Source organism: Callospermophilus lateralis, chromosome 6 (assembly GCF_048772815.1).
Source record: "Callospermophilus lateralis isolate mCalLat2 chromosome 6, mCalLat2.hap1, whole genome shotgun sequence".
Taxonomy (NCBI): Eukaryota; Metazoa; Chordata; class Mammalia; order Rodentia; family Sciuridae; genus Callospermophilus; species Callospermophilus lateralis.
The window spans coordinates 858,504-877,926 of NC_135310.1; the positions used below are offsets into that span (position 1 = coordinate 858,504).

Below are 19,423 nucleotides of genomic sequence, written 5' to 3' on the forward strand. Positions count from 1 at the left end.
ATTGGTTTTTAACGTCTTTTCTTTATGGTTGACTTTATTTTCAAGATTATATGCTTTGTCTTTGAGGTCTGAAAGTCTGTCTTCAGAGTGGTCTAATCTACTGGTGGCTTTCCACTGAATTTCTAATTTGGTTTATTGATTCCTTCATTTTGAGGATTTCCATTTGGTTCTTTTTCAGAACCTCCACCCTTTATTGAAGTAATCCTTCACTGCCTGAATCTTGTCTGTAATTTCAGTCCTTATGTTCTCTTTTAGCTCAGAACATTCTAACTGTGGACTTTCTAGATTCCTTCTCTGGCATGTAGTTATGTTTGGATGTGCGTTGTCCTCCCAGGGCCCATGTCTGAGACAATGCAAGAAGCTTTGGAGGAGACGTGATGGGTTTTAAGAGCCTTTACCCAATATTAGTGAATTGATCAAGAATGGGATTGAGTGGGAATCAAGGGCAGGTGGGGTGTGGCGGAGGAGGTGGGGCGTTGGGGGCCTGGCTCTGGGTATGTGTGTGATTCTGGCAAGTAGAATCTCTCTGCCTTCCTGACCCCACGCGAGCTGCTTCCCTCTGCCACCTTTCACCATGATGTCCTGCTCGCCGAGTCCCGAGGAGTGGAGCCTGCTGTCTCTGGAATTGTCAGCCCCTAAATCAGCTTTCCCTCCTCTATCATTGTTCTGGTCAGGTCTGACTAAAACACATTTGCTTCACTTTCGCATTGATGGAGTCGGTTTTTGAAGCATTTTGGGCGGTTTGGGCAGCTTGTTTCCCTGCTTTGTCACATTGTTTGAATCTCGACTCATCTGTTGGGTACTTCTCATTCCTTTTAGCAAGGACTACTTTGTGAGCTTCTTTCTTCTAAGAGCTCTGGGTTGGGTAAATATCCAGATACTGATATTTTCAGTCAGTATGTGACCTCTGCTGATTCCAGTGTCAGCACCACTTTGAGGGACGCCACCGAGTCCTCCTCACTGTGGCCATTCCAGACTCACGCTCTTTAACCTCATGAGAAACAAAACAGGTTGCTGTGGTTCTCCACAGTTCCTTAAACCCATGTTGGAACTTGTATATGGTTCTGAATAGGTAAAAGAATAGTTTTTTGCACTTGGTAAACTTACATATAACTGTAAGTTGGGGGGGAGAAAGTGGGGGGTGGGGAGAAAGATTGGGCGAAAAGGAGAGAAAAAGTGGGCTGGGGATGTGGCTCAAGCGGTAGCGCTCGCCTGGCATGCGTGCGGCCTGGGTTTGATCCTCAGCACCACATACAGACAAAGATGTTGTGTCTGCCAAAAACTAACTAACTAACTAACTAACTAAATATTAAAACTAAAAAAAAGGAGAGAAAAAGTGAGACAGAAAGAAAAATGAGAGAAAATATATAAAAGAATGATTCACAGCAAGGTAGAAAGGAGAAGTGGATGGTGGTATTTGAAGTAGCAATAGATAGAGCAAGAAGATGAAAGGAGGTAGAGTGAGCAATTTAAACTAGAAGAAAGATAGGAAGGTGGGTTCTAACTAATGCTCTAAACCACTAGGTGAAAGACAGACCAGGGGGTGGAAGGTACAATGCTGGCTATGGGGGTACAACTGTCATCCAAGTCAAAGAGTTATTAGTGGTAACCCAGGTCAGGGTGGAGCCACAGTCTTGTTGCTTCTTGGATAGGACTTTATTGGGGTTTAGATAGTTAGCAGATGTCCGTGTCTTTGCTCTAGATCTGGTTGTAGATTCTCTGCAAATGTTCTGTGGTGCAGAAATACTCCCCTGGCTGATGCTACTCTCTGGTTACTGTGGTGAAGGGTCTCTGGTGGTTCACCTGCCCAGGTTGTGATTGGTGGGCCCTGATTCCCCTGTTGACTATGTCTGATGGAAGAACCCACAGTATCCAAACAATGCCCTGTCACTTGCCAGTGGAGATGACAGACCAGGTTGGGTGCCAGGAAAGCCTTCCTGTTGCTTTGGCTTTGGTAGTTTCCCCTCCCATCACCCTCTGGCTATGTTTGCGGTACCTTCTGACTCAGATGCGTGGGGTGTCCAGGGACCTTACCCTGGCAGCTTCTGTTTATGGCTTTTACCATCTGGGAACTGGATCTTGATGCCCCTGAGTAGTCAGACAGCTTCCCTCTGGTAGGGTCCCACAGTCCTGGGGACAGTCCCGGGTTTCCCATGGCACTTCCCACCAAGGTCAGTGGTGGGGCTGTGGGGCCTTGCAGATCCACTTTCCAGAGCAGCTTCCTTGCTTTGTTCTTGTGTGAGTCTTGTGGTGTCGGGGCCGAGCTTCCTGCCTTTGCCTGGGTTTGGGGTTCCTGACTCTGCTCCTCATCCTCTGCCTCCTTTCCGTGATGTGAGGAGACTGGGAACAGCTGCTGAGCTTGCTTCTTCCACCTTCCATGCTCCCCAAAGGCATGTTTGACTTACTACATTTTCAGACGATGAGAGGCGTATTGTGCCTCAGCCTGACTTTAAGTCCAGGAGCATCTGCACCTACCAGCATGCTCTATTCCATGGCTGTGTTTCTGTTATACAGCTGGCGTTTATGGCTGCCATGCCTTTTGTGTAATGCATTCCATGATACTCATACAAAAGAATTCTTTTTTTAAAATATTTATTTAATTATTTTAGTTTTATTTTAGTTTTCGGCAGACACAACGTCTTTGTTTGTATGTGGTGCTGAGGATCGAACCTGGGCCACATTCATGCCAGGCGAGCGCGCTACCGCTTGAGCCACATCCCCAGCCCACAAGAGAATTCTTCTAGTGAATTTTTATATTTAGCATCATTATTATAGGTAGTAGCTGTGTATTCTAGGCCATGTACGAATAATGATTCATTTAAATGCATTCCCTTTTAAAATTTTTGAACGTTAGTATCTTTCTGTAGTCCTATGTGTTTCCAAATGTAGAGTTTATATATTTCCAAGTTTATAGAACAATATTAGGTAATTAGGAGAAATCCACTTCACCTGGTTTCGTGTTTATTTTTAAACTCATTGACATAAGCCCTTTATTTTTATTTTTTCTGTTCTCCTACCAGTGAGGAGTACCCTTTGGAGACCTCCGTGCCAAGTAAACCCAGCAAGCAGGTTGCTGTGTGTCAGGAGCCCACTGCTGTGCGCTGTGTCCAGTACTCAGGTATTCACAGTCATGTGGTGTGTTTGAGTCCAGAGTCAAGAAAAGCTGTGATCGCACTTAATTGAACAGCGAGATTGCTGAGGACTTTAATCCCACGTTGGTGTAGGGTGCCCAGAGCAGATTTCCCACCCTGTCCTTGTGCAGGCACACTCCTCACAGGTTGCTCCCAGGAGCTCCGCGGGCCCTCCTGGTGCTCACCCTCTGCTCACCATGGGCAGGGCTCCTCCCAGGAGCTCCATGGACCCTCCTGGTGCTCACCCTCTGCTCAGCATGGGCAGGGCTCCTCCCAGGAGCTCCACGGGCCCTCCTGGTGCTCACCCTCTGCTCACCACGGGCAGGGCTCCTCCAAGGAGCTCCATGGGCCCTCCTGGTGCTCACCCTCTGCTCACCATGGGCAGGGCTCCTCCCAGGAGCTCCACGGGTCCCTCCTGGTGCTCACCTCTGCTCAGCATGGGCAGGGCTCCTCCCAGGAGCTCCACGGGCCCTCCTGGTGCTCACCCTCTGCTCAGCATGGGCAGGGCTCCTCCCAGGAGCTCCATGGGCCCTCCTGGTGCTCACCCTCTGCTCACCATGGGCAGGGCTCCTCCCAGGAGCTCCATGGGCCCTCCTGGTGCTCACCCTCTGCTCACCACGGGCAGGGCTCCTCCCAGGAGCTCCATGGGCCCTCCTGGTGCTCACCCTCTGCTCAGCACGGGCAGGGCTCCTCCCAGGAGCTCCATGGGCCCTCCTGGTGCTCACCCTCTGCTCAGCATGGGCAGGGCTCCTCCCAGGAGCTCCACGGGCCCTCCTGGTGCTCACCCTCTGCTCAGCATGGGCAGGGCTCCTCCCAGGAGCTCCATGGGCCCTCCTGGTGCTCACCCTCTGCTCAGCATGGGCAGGGCTCCTCCCAGGAGCTCCATGGGCCCTCCTGGTGCTCACCCTCTGCTCAGCATGGGCAGGGCTCCTCCCAGGAGCTTCATGGGCCCTCCTGGTGCTCACCCTCTGCTCACCATGGGCAGGGCTCCTCCCAGGAGCTCCATGGGCCCTCCTGGTGCTCACCCTCTGCTCACCATGGGCAGGGCTCCTCCCAGGAGCTCCATGGGCCCTCCTGGTGCTCACCCTCTGCTCAGCACGGGCAGGGCTCCTCCCAGGAGCTCCATGGGCCCTCCTGGTGCTCACCCTCTGCTCAGCATGGGCAGGGCTCCTCCCAGGAGCTCCACGGGCCCTCCTGGTGCTCACCCTCTGCTCACCATGGGCAGGGCTCCTCCCAGGAGCTCCATGGGCCCTCCTGGTGCTCACCCTCTGCTCACCATGGGCAGGGCTCCTCCCAGGAGCTCCATGGGCCCTCCTGGTGCTCACCCTCTGCTCACCATGGGCAGGGCTCCTCCCAGGAGCTCCATGGGCCCTCCTGGTGCTCACCCTCTGCTCAACACGGGCAGGGCTCCTCCCAGGAGCTCCATGGGCCCTCCTGGTGCTCACCCTCTGCTCAGCATGGGCAGGGCTCCTCCCAGGAGCTCCATGGGCCCTCCTGGTGCTCACCCTCTGCTCAGCATGGGCAGGGCTCCTCCCAGGAGCTCCACGGGCCCTCCTGGTGCTCACCCTCTGCTCACCATGGGCAGGGCTCCTCCCAGGAGCTCCACGGGCCCTCCTGGTGCTCACCCTCTGCTCAGCATGGGCAGGGCTCCTCCCAGGAGCTCCGCGGGCCCTCCTGGTGCTCACCCTCTGCTCACCATGGGCAGGGCTCCTCCCAGGAGCTCCGCGGGCCCTCCTGGTGCTCACCCTCTGCTCACCATGGGCAGGGCTCCTCCCAGGAGCTCCATGGGCCCTCCTGGTGCTCACCCTCTGCTCACCAGGGGCAGGGCTCCTCCCAGGAGCTCCGCGGGCCCTCCTGGTGCTCACCCTCTGCTCACCATGGGCAGGGCTCCTCCCAGGAGCTCCATGGGCCCTCCTGGTGCTCACCCTCTGCTCACCATGGGCAGGGCTCCTCCCAGGAGCTCCATGGACCCTCCTGGTGCTCACCCTCTGCTCAGCATGGGCAGGGCTCCTCCCAGGAGCTCCGCGGGCCCTCCTGGTGCTCACCCTCTGCTCACCATGGGCAGGGCTCCTCCCAGGAGCTCCGCGGGCCCTCCTGGTGCTCACCCTCTGCTCACCATGGGCAGGGCTCCTCCCAGGAGCTCCATGGGCCCTCCTGGTGCTCACCCTCTGCTCACCATGGGCAGGGCTCCTCCCAGGAGCTCCATGGACCCTCCTGGTGCTCACCCTCTGCTCAGCACGGGCAGGGCTCCTCCCAGGAGCTCCATGGGCCCTCCTGGTGCTCACCCTCTGCTCAGCATGGGCAGGGCTCCTCCCAGGAGCTCCGCGGGCCCTCCTGGTGCTCACCCTCTGCTCACCATGGGCAGGGCTCCTCCCAGGAGCTCCGCGGGCCCTCCTGGTGCTCACCCTCTGCTCACCATGGGCAGGGCTCCTCCCAGGAGCTCCATGGGCCCTCCTGGTGCTCACCCTCTGCTCACTATGGGCAGGGCTCCTCCCAGGAGCTCCATGGACCCTCCTGGTGCTCACCCTCTGCTCAGCATGGGCAGGGCTCCTCCCAGGAGCTCCGCGGGCCCTCCTGGTGCTCACCCTCTGCTCACCATGGGCAGGGCTCCTCCCAGGAGCTCCGCGGGCCCTCCTGGTGCTCACCCTCTGCTCACCATGGGCAGGGCTCCTCCCAGGAGCTCCATGGGCCCTCCTGGTGCTCACCCTCTGCTCACCATGGGCAGGGCTCCTCCCAGGAGCTCCGCGGGCCCTCCTGGTGCTCACCCTCTGCTCACCATGGGCAGGGCTCCTCCCAGGAGCTCCACGGGCCCTCCTGGTGCTCACCCTCTGCTCACCAGGGGCAGGGCTCCTCCCAGGAGCTCCATGGGCCCTCCTGGTCCTCACCCTCTGCTCACCATGGGCAGGGCTCCTCCCAGGAGCTCCATGGGCCCTCCTGAGGGGCGCTCACCCTCTGCTCACCATGGGCAGGGCTCCTCCCAGGAGCTCCGCGGGCCCTCCTGAGGGGCGCTCACCCTCTGCTCACCAGGGGCAGGGGCAGGGGCAGGGCAGGGCAGGGCTCTTTTCTGCTGCACTGTGTCTCCAGCTTTCTCTGGAGACGTGTGCTCCTTGTTCACGACGTGTGGTTCCTGGGGTGTGCTGCTCTCTTCCTATGGTGATGGTTTGCTGGCCCCTTCCTGCATATATAACCTGTCTAGTCTTCCTGATAGTAGTTCTGTATGGAATGTTTCTCCTTCTTGTCCACACCCATTTTTCTGCACCTCACCCTGTTTTCCAGGAAGCTGGTAAGTGGGGAGGTAGCCCTTGGAGGGGTTTGCAGTCAGCTGAGGCAGCTCCCTTCCCTCGTCTCTGATATGTGTACTTAGAGGTGCACTGGTTTGGCTGGGTGAGGTGTCCCCTGTGCCGGTACTTCCTTCACTCTACCTGCTTCGTGTCCAAAAGATTTCTGGTGCAAAACTAAAAGTTTATTATTTTTTACACTGCAAAATCCCAGTCTTTTTCATGTAACTCTAACCAAATTTTTTTTTGAATAATTTTGTGAACTTATGTCTGTAATGTTGCTGCTAAATAACTTTTGAATATTTGATGTGCTTGATGTTATCGAGATAGGACATCTGCCTGGTAGAGATCCTCAAGTCTGAACGGGGATGACATCTGTAATTTTTCCCCAGGCGTATGGCTTGGTGTGCTTCCTAGCCACGCGGCAGCACAGTGCCATGTTGGAGGTGGTGTCCTGGGAGCGCGCTCTGGGTTCCTCCTTCCTGCTGTGGATCACCTCCAGGACCTGGGCTCAGCCTAAGCCTCTGGGTCTTCCCTGTATACTGAGGGCAGCAATGGTCACAGCACCTGCTGCTCTGTGGGTTGTGGGGAAGATGGCCCTGCTGTGTATGAGGGGTCAGCATGAGTCTGGCACACCGCAAGGGCCCATGCAGGATGCTGGGTGTTTGAGGGCTGGTGAGCCCTGGTGACAGCCTTGCTCCCCACCAAGGAAAGGGATATCCAGGTTCCTGCTGACCTGCAGTGGGATTCCCAGGCTTCAGGGTCTTATACACGGTGTTGATTCTCACGCAGGAGACGGACGGTGGTTGGCCTGTGGCTTAGCCAACAGTCTTCCTCTGGTCTTTGAAGCCAGCCTTACTGGGACTCCTGCTGCCCTTTCAGGTAAGGTCTTTGTTTCAGGTGCTGGAGCTGAAGGTAAGTCCCATGGTGGTCAGCGGGTGGCACACCTGGCCTCCTGCCGGACAGTGGCAGGGCAGGGCCAGGGCTTGGTCGGGGAGTGGAAGGGTGCCTGCCTTCATGCCTGTGACACCCAGCGGAAGGTCAGGAGCAAGAGTGTAGAGTCGTAGGCTGGGAGGGGCGTGCGTCTTATGTAACCGGGACGCATTTCATCACCCCACCAAAGATGTACTTGAAGCGGACTTTGAGGTTCAGTGGGGTCTGTGCACGTACAGTTCTTCAAGACTCTGACTCGCGATCACGAAGTCCGCAGACCGCAGTCCTCTTTCACACTTTACAGCCTCCTCTCTGAAAGTGCGCACTCACAGAGGTCCACATGACTTTGAGCTGCATGTTTTAAGAGCAATGAGGTTATCAAAAACTCTAGAAGCTGTGGTGGTGACGCCTGTGCACCGCGAGCTTCTGTCAGAGCTTTGGCTCTGTGGCATTGCCGGGGGGCACTGCTGCCAGCGGCACAGCTTACTCCTTGAAGGAGGCCTGGTGGTGCAGGAGGAAAGTGCTGGTGATGCGCCTCCTTTCTCCTGGTCCTTCAGGTCACGACGGAGCTGTGAGCACCCTCTGCTGGAGCCATGACCAGAGGTGGCTGCTCTCTGCTGCCCAGGACCAGACTCTGAGGCTGTGGTCGGTTCCCAGGAAGGAGCTCCTGCTGCTTCTGGTAATATAGAAGCTGTGGGGTCTGGGCATGAGCTGCTGACCGTCGTGGCTTCCTCAAAGGCCCCCTCTTACCTAACCCAGGAAATGGATATGAGCCAGGGGTTGGCTTCAATGCAGTAGAAATTGCTCATCAGATAGTTTCCTAATGCAGACATTCACATAAGACACACACACACGCGTGACTCATAGCCGGTGCCCACACATACATCCACACCTGGTGCACGCTGCGGGCAGTGTACCTGGGTTGACTTAGCCTCACGGTTGCCGTGGTTTGCAGATGGCAGAACAGTACCAGGGTGCTTGAGCCATTCTGACGCTGATTCAGTATGGTTTTATACTGAAGCTAGTAAAGGCCAAGAGGAGATCATGTGGAGAAAGTGTCTTCTGGGGGAGTTAACTGACTGGTGTTAATGAATTTATGAGAGGGTATTTGAACATAGAATGAGAAAGGAGTGATAGAAAATTGCCATAATCTTGCACTAAGAAGCAGATGTTATAATAGGAGATTGGACTTCAGCTCATGAACTTATGACCTGGTGAACAACAAGCTGAACATTTTGAAAAATGGTAATGTTGATCTTCTATGGATCTTGGATGCAGGGGGTCCTCAACTACGATGGTTTGAGGACCATATGATTTCTTTCCCTTTAGGAAGGTATGCATTTTGACTCTTGGTCTTTTCCTGAGCTAGTGCTAAGCAGAGGCAGAGATACAGTCCCAGTGAACCCACAGGAGCAGGTTTGAGTACTGCTGGGAGGAGAAGGGAAGGTGGTCACTTAGGCCCCAGGGTCCTGGACAAGTGCTTGGCGGTGCGTACGAAAGGAGGTGTGAATTTCCAGCTGTGAGGCTTGTGTCTGTGAGAGAGCTCTGCTGCAAAATGTATTTAAAATCCCAACACCAAGGAAGTCCTTGCTAATACTGTATTTTATGTGAAGTTTAGATTCGTTTTCATTTTAAGGTTTGTAAACGGTTGGAACTCAAAATGCTCGTTATGGTAACATTTGATCCTAGAAAGCCTTTCAGTAATAGCAAGTGGGCAGCATCAATGCAGTAGGTTAGTTCTACCAGGTGCATTGAATCTAGAGTTTGGATAGATGTGTGGGTTGAGGATAGATGTGGGTGTGGAAGATAGATAGAAGTGGTGATGATGCTGGTAAACATGGGTGAAGAGGGTAGATGTGGGGTTGAGGATGGGTGTGGGTGTCGAGGATGGATGGGTCTGGGTGTTGAAGATAGATAGTTGTGGGGGTTGAGGATGGATAGTTGGGGATATCAAGGATGGATAGTTGTGGGTGTTGAGAGTGGATAAATATGGGTGTTGAGGATGGATAGTTGTGGGTGTTGAGGATGGATAGCTGTGGGTGTTGAGGATGGGTAGTTGTGGGTGTTTTGGATGAATAGCTGTGGGTGTTGAGGATGGATAGTTGTGGGTGTTGAGGATGGATAGTTGTGGGTGTTGAGGATGGATAGCTGTGGGTGTTGAGGATGAATAGCTGTGGGTGTTGAGGATGGATAGCTGTGGGTGTTGAGGATGAATAGCTGTGGGTGTTGAGGATGGATAGCTGTGGGTGTTGAGGATGAATAGCTGTGGGTGTTGAGGATGGATAGCTGTGGGTGTTGAGGATGGATAGCTGTGGGTGTTGAGGATGGATAGCTGTGGGTGTTGAGGATGGATAGCTGTGGGTGTTGAGGATGGATAGCTGTGGGTGTTAAGGATGGATAGCTGTGGGTGTTGAGGATGGATAGCTGTGGGTGTTGAGGATGGATCAATATGGGTGTTGAGGATGGATAGTTGTGGGTGTTGAGGATGGATCAATATGGGTGTTGAGGATGGATAGTTGTGGGTGTAAAGGATGGATCAATATGGGTGTTGAGGATGGATAGTTGTGGGTGTAAAGGATGGATCAATGTGGGTGTTGAGGATGGATAGTTGTGGGTGTTGAGGATAGGTGTGGGTGTTTAGGATGGATAGCTGTGGGTGTTGAGGATGGATCAATGTGGGTGTTTAGGATGGATAGCTGTGGGTATTGAGGATGGATCATTATGGGTGTGGAGGGTATATTGGGAATTGAAGTTAGATGTGGGTGTTGAAATTCATTTATTGATCAGGATCTATAGACTTGGGTTTTTGGGGAGGATCTCTTGCCTAGGTGATGAATCCTATCATGTCCTTTGTGCATTTTTGATGACGATGTGTTCCGCAGGGCAGAGGCAGGCTTTGTAAGCCGGTGCCATCCGCACAGTTCTACTACATGGATGCCTTCATTCTACTCTCCTCTGGCCCGGAACTCCAGCTGCTGAGGTACCACGTGGACCCTGTCAGAGACGAGATAAAAAGGTAGGTGGCCTTCTGGGACTTTCCTCCCTGTCCTATTTAGGAAGTTGTGCTAGAAGGGCTGTTACAGATGTCACCAACAGGCTTTGGTGAGAGTGTAGGACCGAGCCTGTATCCTCTGAGCGCTCCCCTGGTGTCCACACTGAGGGGCCTCTGGTGGGACATGTGAGAGAACCTGGGGCTTGAGAGGCTTGACAAGGCACATCACCACCTTGTCACATGGTAAGTGATGATATAGGGACACTTGCTGTTTACGACAAATAGTTAAATATTCACATTCTGTCATCTTTGTTTTCAAATTTTTAAAGAAATGACTGTTGAGAGAGTCGGGGCCTGCCCAGCCCTTCTGTCCCTGCTCTGCTCCGGGCTGCGGGCATGCCTGCTCCTCTGTGGCTTTGTGTTCCTGCCGTGTCCTGCCCCCGTGGGTTTCAGTTGGGAAGGCAGCCGCCTGTCTTGGTGACCACCGTCAGGATTCTGAGCTGTGTGGCTTTGGGGCTGGCCTGTCTGAAGACGAGAAGCGTGCCCTGCCCTCCCTCTTCTCCTGGTGGACACTCCCGACCTCCTGCCCTCAGGCTGCTTTGGGCCTGTGGTGTCCTGTGCACCGTCTGGAGAGGGAGGCTTGGGCCTGCTCTGGAGTGCTCTGTGCCCTGGCGGGGGCTGCCTCTTTCTTCTCCTGCCTTCCCTGAGGAGTGTCCCTCAGCACCCTCCCTCTTGTAGCGACAGCCACAGGGTCTAGAGAGGGAAGCTGTGGGCTTTGTCCTGCTGTTGGCTCCGCCGTGATTTCAAGGCAGGTGCTGCTGTGGCTCCAAGGGCCGTGTCTCTTTCACAGCCAGATGAGAGGCCTTTAGGCATGGCCTGGTGGGCGCAGGGCCCTGGGGCTGTGGTGTTGCTGGATGGAGGTGACCCTGTGGGTATGGAGCCAGGCTTCTCCTTGGAGCTGAGTCTGGGAAGGCTGCTCAGCCATCTGTTTGCAACACTGCTATCTGGTCAGTTTGTGCTGGTCTGGTGGGGGCTGGAGGTTGTGGGGGTTGATGGAGCTAGCCCCTGAGGAGTTGGAATACCCAGCAAGCAGGGAAGGGCTTCTGGCCACCTGCCCCTAGCTGGTCGTGTGGCCACCTCTCGAGCAGCTTGTGTGTTTTCAGCTGGGAGGAAGAGTGCTAGACCACCAGGGTTCCCACGTCTGCCTCCGAGGGGGACCTGGGCTCAGGTGTGGCCTATCCTGAGTCCAGTGCCTGCTCCTGACAAAGTGTGACCCAGGTGGACAGTGTGGAGAACGTGGTGGGGGCTCCCTACCCCACCCATCTCGGCTCACGCCAGCCCACCTGGAGGGCGCTGGCCCTTCTGGCTCTCCCTAGTTCTTCCAGTGCTGATGCCAGACTCCTGGGGCTGGGGACCCTCTGTCTGCTCACTGATAGTGAGGACCAAAAAGGCGACCTCGCCCCGCCCCAGCTGCTTGCCAGTCCTGCGCTGCTGAGGGAAGATGGGGCAGTGACCACTGACTTGAAGACACAGTCACTGTCCTCGGCCCTCAGACGTCAGCTGCCAGGGAATCACGGGGTCTCCCTCCCTGTGCCTGGGTGACCTCCTCCTCCATGATGTCCATCCCCTCCGTGGCCCTGTGTCCCCTGAAGGGTTTTGTGGCCATTCTTTTAGGGGGCCGTCCAGCTGTGAGCCTCGAGGTTGCTGCTAGCCAGGTGTTTCCTGCCCTCATTGCTCAGATCCTGCCGTTCCTGGGACACTCTGCCACGCAGAGTGTGGGGCAGCCACAGGCACAGCTGTGCAGGAGTGGCCTCTCCTGAGCATGCCACAGAGGCCGTGACTGCCTCAGTGCCACCAAGCCAGGGCAGTTCCTCCCTGGGAAGCTGGTGACCTGCTGGTGTCACCTGCAGGCAGTTTCCACCTTTTTCAAATAGGAGGCCTGTTTGTCAGCCGCTGGGTCCACCAACTCGGTTCCAGACTGGCTGTCCCTCTGCTCTGCCTGTGGCTGGGTCTCACTGTTGTGCTGAGGGTGCTCGGCACACTGCGTGGTGCCCTTACTTCCTCTCTCAACACACCTCCGCGGCCCACACCGTCCCAGTGGGAGGTGTCCCTCCAGGTCCTGCCAGGGCGCCCTCCACAGCCCTGCATGTCCTGGGGAGGGGTATATGAAACAGACTGAGACATGAGGGCAGCGGCCTCAGCGACCCCTTCCTGGCTGCTTACTCATCAGGACATCAGGGCGGGCCCAGCGTTTACTCAGCATTCTCTGATCTCCTTTTCTTCTCCCTTTGTGAGCTTCTGTCCTGATGCTGTGAAGTCACCATTGTTCTTGGACCACAAGCATGAAGATGAGTGTCATCTTCTTAGCATTTTTTCTTGTTTAAAACAGATCTATTGTGTCAGAGTACTTGCCAGAGAGCACCTAGGGGTGGCTGACTTCCCAGGTGAGCCTCCCTCCTAGGTATAGGTGCACCTGCAGGGTGGCTGAGCTAAACCCTCAGGAAACCCTCCCTCCTAGGTGTAGGTGCACCTGCAGGGTGGCTGAGCTAAACCCTCAGGAAACCCTCCCTCCTAGGTGTAGGTGCACCTGCAGGATGGCTGAAGTCCCAGGAGACCCGCCCTCCTAGGTGTAGGTGCACCTGCAGGGTGGCTGAGCTAAACCCTCAGGAAACCCTCCCTCCTAGGTGTAGGTGCACCTGCAGGGTGGCTGATGTTTCAGGAGACCCTCCCTCCACCTTCAGGGTGGCTGAAATCCCAGGAGACCCTCCCTCTTAGGGTGTAGGTGCACCTGCAGGGCGGGTGATTTCCCAGGAGACCTGCCCTCCTAGGTGCAGGTGCACCTGCAGGGTGGCTGACTTCCCAGGAGACCCTCCCTCCTAGGTGTCAGGGCACCTGCAGGGTGGCTGACTGGTGAGTTCTAGGTCTCTGGAGCTTATTTCCCTGTGTACCTGAAACTCCCTGGTCCTGGCTCTTGTGATTCTGTCTGCCCTGTGAGGGCTAAATACCTCTCTGAGTGGAATCACACAGTATCTCTTCCTGCCTGAGTGACTCATCTCCCGTTGGCATGGTGGCTTCATGTCCACCCATCCAGTCGCAAGGACCGAATTGCCTTTCCTTAGGGTTGGTTGCATTCTGCTGTGTGAATGCTCTGCACTTTCCTTTCCATCCATCCCTGATGGATATCTTGGCCCTTGTGAGTAGAGCTGAGTCAATACCAGAGTTATCAAAAGAATGCAAAGAAAAACCACAGTGAAATATGCATTTTTCTTTTATGTATTTGCAAAATTTTACAAAGTGATAAAGCCAGTGTTCCTGAGTGCAGAGTTGGAGCTTTCCAGGGAGGTGGGTGTGTACCACTCTGCCAGAGAGGAGTGCCCCAGGGCTCCTCTTTCAGAGATTTACCTGGCCACAGACATGAAAAGACGATACCAAGGGTGTTCACGCTTAGCTCTCACAATGTGGAGGCCCCAAACGCCAGGCACAGCCAAGGGTGTATTCATCTTGTGTGGCTCAATGCAAAGATTGAAGTGTTGTTTTTGAAGAATATTTAATGATATTGAGAAATATTTTTCATGTTTTTAAATGAATATAGCCTCAACATGGTTTTTAGTATGAATCCAATTTAACATTTAAAATGTCATTGAAACATTAAAAAGATGTCATAAAGAAACATAATGTCTTTTCTTTCTCTATTTCTGTGTTTCCACTCTTATATAAGGAAAGTATTTTACTTTTTTTTTTGAGAGTAAAACTTCTTTTCAAACACAGGTAAAACTTATCCTCATGAGTAACTTATAAATGACTGTTTGGATTAATCTAGACCTGTGGGCATGAGTGGCTGTATTTTTGCTTAAACTTGTTTGTTATAAGAGGTGGGACAATTGCGTCATCATCAGCAGGGCAAACGACCTGAGTCAGGGTAAAAAGCTACTAAGTCCTTGTCCCATCACTGAAGACACCTTTGTACTCCTAGCTTGGTATGCCTCACCTACCCTCAGTCGTTTTGAAGATCAGAGAGGGACCTTTCTTGTTCTTTACCATCTTGTCCCATCCCGTCTCCTCCCATGTCATGTCATCCCATGCCATCCCCTCCCCTCCCCTCCCATGTCATCTCAACCCATGTCATCCCATCTCATATCATCATCCCATCTCCCCATGTCATCCCATCCCATATCATCCCATCCCATCCCCTCCCCTCCCATGCCATCCCAACCCATGTCATCCCATCCCCTCCCCTCCCATGTCATCCCCTCCCATGTCATCCCAACCCATGTCATCCCATCCCATCCCCTCCCCTCCCATGTCATCCCAACCCATGTCATCCCCTCCCCTCCCCTCCCCTCCCATGTCATCTCAACCCATGTCATCCTATCCCATCCCATCCCCTCCCATGTCATCTCAACCCATGTCATCTCAACCCATGTCATCCTATACCATCCCCTCCCCTCCCCTCCCATGTCATCCCAACCCATGTCATCCCATCCCATCCCCTCCCCTCCCATGCCATCCCATCCCATGTCATCCCATACCATCCCCTCCCCTCCCATGCCATCCCATCCCATCCCATGTCATCCAATCTGTCCCAAATCAGGAAATGTTGGCTGCTACAACTGGCAGCCCCTGCTGGCTGCATCTGAACTGATGGTGAGGGAGAAGTGGATTCCACAGTGGGTGCCCTCCCTGACCATTGATGAGTGCTGCGTATATGACCCCTGACATGGGTGGTCTGACTGAGATGCTGGACACCTGGGTCCTGCAAACCACCTGTGTTCCTTCTACTGCCATTACCACTGCAGATGGCAGCCGCTTGGAACTTTATTCATGGAGCGAACTGGCACTTCCTAGGTACTTCTCTCAGGTAGAAAGCAGATGCAGGCTCAAAGTAAATAATCAAAACCTACAACCCAGCTGGCAGCACAGAAAATCAGGAAACATTGATCCTAACACGATCTTTATGCTTTATTTCTACAAGTGACCAAGGAGGCCCAAGGCTGTGCATAGCTCCCAGCACACCCCACCGGCCTTCCTGCAGGGATCCCTCACTCACCCGTGTCTCCTGGGCTTTCCTGCCCTCTTTCTGAAAGGCCCGTCCTAATTTAAACAGTCCCCTGATTTTACACACTTTCCAAATTAAACAAATATGTTCTGCTTTTTAAAAATTTTTAAAATTATCTTATTGTATTAAATTTATTTTAATTAGTTATGCATGACAGTAGAATGCACATTGATTCACTGTGCACAAATGGAGCGCAGTTCTTCACTTCTCTGGTTGTAAGTGAAGTGGAGTCCCACCATCCTTGCAATCATACATGTACCTAGGGAAATGATGTTTGTCTCATTCTACTATCTTTCCTACCCCCATTACCTCTCTTCTCCCCCCCTCCCCTTTGCCCGATCCAGAGTTCCTTCACTCACCCCATGCCCCCACCCCCATAGGGACCAGCATCACTTATCAGAGAGAACATTTGGCCTTTTGTTTTTTGGGGATTGACTTACTTTGCTTAGCATGATATTCTTCAACTCCATCCATTTACCTGCAAATGCCATAATTTTATTCTCTTTTAATGATGAGCACTACTCCATTGTGTATGTATACCACAGTTTTTTTTATCCATTCATCTATTGAAGGGCATCTAGGTCGCTTCCACAGTTTAGCTATTGTGAGCTGTGGTATTATAAACATTGAAGTGGCTGCATCACTGTTGTATGCTGATTTTAAGTCCTTTGGGTATAGACTGAGGAGTGGGACAGCTGGGTCAAATGGCGGTTCCATTCCCAGTTTTCCAAGGAATCTCCATACTGCTTTCAATAATGGTTGCATCAATTTGCAGTCCCACCAGCAGTGTATGAGTGTGCCTCTTCCCCCACTTATTGTTGCTTATATTCTTAAAAGCTGCCATTCTGATTAGAATGAGATGGACTCTTAGAGTAGTTTTAATTTGCATTTCTCTAATTAATAGAGTCGTTAATTTTTTTCAAATATTTGTTGATTAATTGTATATCATCTTCTGAGAAGTGTCTCTTTAGTTCCGTAGCCCGTTCATTGATTGGGTTATTTGCTTTTTTGGTGTTTTTTGAGTTCTTTATATATATGCTGGAGATTAGTGCTCCATCTGATGTGTGTGTAGTGAAGAGGTTCTGCCACTCTGCGGGCTCTCTCTTCACCCCCTTGGTTATATATATATATTGTAGTTGGACACAGTACCTTTATTTTTTTAATTTATTTTTATGTGGTGCTGAGGATCAAACCCAGTGCTGAGCCACATCCCCAGCTCTGAGAAGAAGCTTTTTAGTTTGAATCCATCCCATTTATTGATTCTTGATTTTATTTCTTGTACTTTAGGTGACTTGTTAAGAAAGTTTGGGCCTAATCTGACATGATGAAGATTTGGATCTACTTTTCCTTCAGTTAGGCACAGGGTCTCTGGTCTAATTGCTGGGTCCTTGATGTACTTTGAGTTGAGTCTTGTGTAGGGTGAGAGAAGGGTTTAATTTCATTTTGCTACATATGGATTTCTAGTTTTGTCAGTACCATTTGTTGAAGAGGCTGTCTTTTCTCCAATGTATATTTTTGGCCCCTTTGTCTAGCATGAGATAACTGTATTTGTGTGGGTTTGTCTCTGTGTCTTCTATGCTGTACCATTGGTCTACATGTCTGTTTTGGTGTCAGTACCATGCCATTTTTGTTACTATAGTTTTGTAGTATAGTGATGCCTCCTGCTTCACTCTTCTTGATAAGAATCGCTTTGGCTATTCTGGGTCTCTCGTTTTTCCAAATGAATTTCACGATTGCTTTTTCTGTTTCTATGAGGAATGAAATTGGGATTTTAGTTGGAATCACATTGAATCTGTATAACTCTTTTGGTAGTATGACAATTTTGACAATGTTAATTCTTTCTACCCAAGAACATGGGAGATCTTTGCGTCTTCAGTTTCCTTCTTTAGTGTTCTGTAGTTTTCAGTTGTAGAGGTCTTTCACTTCTTTTGTTAAATTGATTCTCAAGGTTTTTTTTTTTTTGAGGCTATTGTGAATGGGGTAATTTTCCAAATTTCTCTTTCAGAGGATTCATCACTGATTTATAGAAATGCATTTGATTTGTGGGTATTGATTTTACATCCTGCTACTTTGCTGAATTTATTTATTTATTTTAGAAGTTTTCTGGTGGAATTTTTTGCATCCTCTAAGTATCAAATCATGTTGTCAGCAAATAGTGTTAGTTTTAGTTCGTCTTTTCCTGTGTATATCCCTTTAATTTCTTTCATCTGTCTGCTTGCTCCGGCTAGAGTTTCAAGGACTATGTTGAATACAAGTGGTGAAAGAGGGCACCCTCATCTTGTTCCAGTGTTTGGAGGGGACGCTTTCAATTTTTCTCCATTTAGAATGATGCTGGCCTTGGGCTTAGGGTACGTTCCTACTATCCCTAGATTTCTAGTGTTTTAAACATGAAGGGGTGCTGTATTTTGTCAAATGTTTTCTCTGAATGTATTGAGATGATCATGATTCTTGCTTTTAAGTCTATTGATGTGATGAATTACATTTATTGATTTCCGTATGTTGAACCAACATTGTGTCCCTGGGTATACCTCACTTGATTGTGGTGCACTACTATCTTTTTAATGTTTTTGTATGTGATTTGCCAGAATTTTGTTGAGAATTTTCGCATCTATGTTCATCAGGGATATAGGTCTGAAGTTTTCATTCCTTGATGTGTCTTTGTCTGGTTTTGGTATCAGGGTGATGTTAGCCTCATGGAATGAGTTTGGAAGGGTTCCCTCCTTTTGTATTTCATGGAATAATCTGAGGAGTACTGGTGTTAACCTTCTCTGAAGGTCTTGAGGAACTTGGCTGAGAACTATCTGGGCCTGGCTTTCCTTGGTCAGAAGGCTCAGACAGTGTCCCCCATTTCACTGCTTGACATTGCTCTGTTCACCCCGTGTGTCCCTTGGTTCCATCTGTCAGATCACATGTGTCTAGGAGTTGGTCAGGGTCTGTTTTCTGTTTCATTTTCAAAACGGTTTCTGGTCGTCTCCGTATTTCAGTGGTGTCTGTTGTGCGAGTCCTGCTCTTCATGCAATGTCAGGCGGTTTTTATCTTAATGATTTGCATAAGGACATTCTTCCCCTGAGATTGGCCTCAGTTTGTCTCTCAGTGTGTGGCTGTTCTCCCTGAGTCCCTCAGACCCTGCGTTGGTGGCTCTGGGGCCTGTCCCTGGGCTAGGTGGCTCACAACTAGTCCCTGAAGGTCACTCCCTGGCCTGCTCCGTTGTCCCGCCCTCCCAGGTTCTGTGCTGTCCCTGCTGGTCTCCTCCATTGCTGTTGCTGACTGTGTCCACACCCAGGCCCCGGGTGGCAGGACGTCTGCCTGGCCTGTTCTGGCTCTTCCTGGGACGTCCTTTCTGCCTTGTGCCTGCTCAGCTCTGGCCTTGCTGGGACCACTGCCTGGGTTTCTGCTGCTGCCTGTCCTTTGGGAGGCACTTCGGGGACCTAGAAGGCCACCCGCGCTGCTTGTGCTCTCCTCAGGAAAGAGCCACAGGGGTTCAGGTCGCACACAGGCGCTCGCTACCTGGCTGGCGCTGGGGAAGCATGCAGGCTTCTGTAGGAATATGGGGACAAAGTCACTTGTCCTGTTTGGGAATGAGTTACTTTAGGCATATGAGATGTTGTCTTCACAAAGTTTTCCTAGAGGAAAAGCTGGGGTTTCTCAAGAGAAAACCAAAGGTCCTTTCTAAAGGAGGTGAGGGCCCTGCTGCCAGGGGCTCTCTCTGGTCCCCTTTCACAGGACCCAGGGACACCCAGCCTTGCTAGGTGCCGAGAGCCCTGTGAGCCTTCTGGCGTGGTAAAGCTGGCTGGTAGCTGAGGTGGGAGGAAACAGGTGATCTCCTGACTTTTCTTCCAGGTATCAGCCCAGGAGCAGGTGCGAGTGCGTCTTCAGGCTGCCCACAAGGGGGGCCACTGAGGTGACCAGCTTGTCAGCGGTGAACGACTTCTATTCCCGTATCCTTGCTGGGTCTTCTGGCTGCCAGTCAGTGAGCTCTGGTGTCTGGTGCTGTGCGGGCACAGGGTGCCCGTGGCCACTCTCGGGCACTGAC

At 52.0% G+C, this 19,423-nt stretch overlaps 1 protein-coding gene across 1 annotated transcript in view; it reads left to right on the top strand.

Annotated features, from left to right (window-relative positions):
* The window catches only part of Wdr27 (WD repeat domain 27), a 146,854-nt gene that overhangs the window by 58,820 nt on the left and 68,611 nt on the right, over nucleotides 1–19,423 (top strand). The window contains exons 15-19 of the mRNA XM_077109623.1: nucleotides 3,021–3,118; nucleotides 7,202–7,291; nucleotides 7,900–8,021; nucleotides 10,225–10,358; nucleotides 19,231–19,328. Of these exons, the coding sequence (XP_076965738.1) occupies nucleotides 3,021–3,118; nucleotides 7,202–7,291; nucleotides 7,900–8,021; nucleotides 10,225–10,358; nucleotides 19,231–19,328 (542 nt within the window). The remainder of the gene's footprint in view (nucleotides 1–3,020; nucleotides 3,119–7,201; nucleotides 7,292–7,899; nucleotides 8,022–10,224; nucleotides 10,359–19,230; nucleotides 19,329–19,423) is intronic.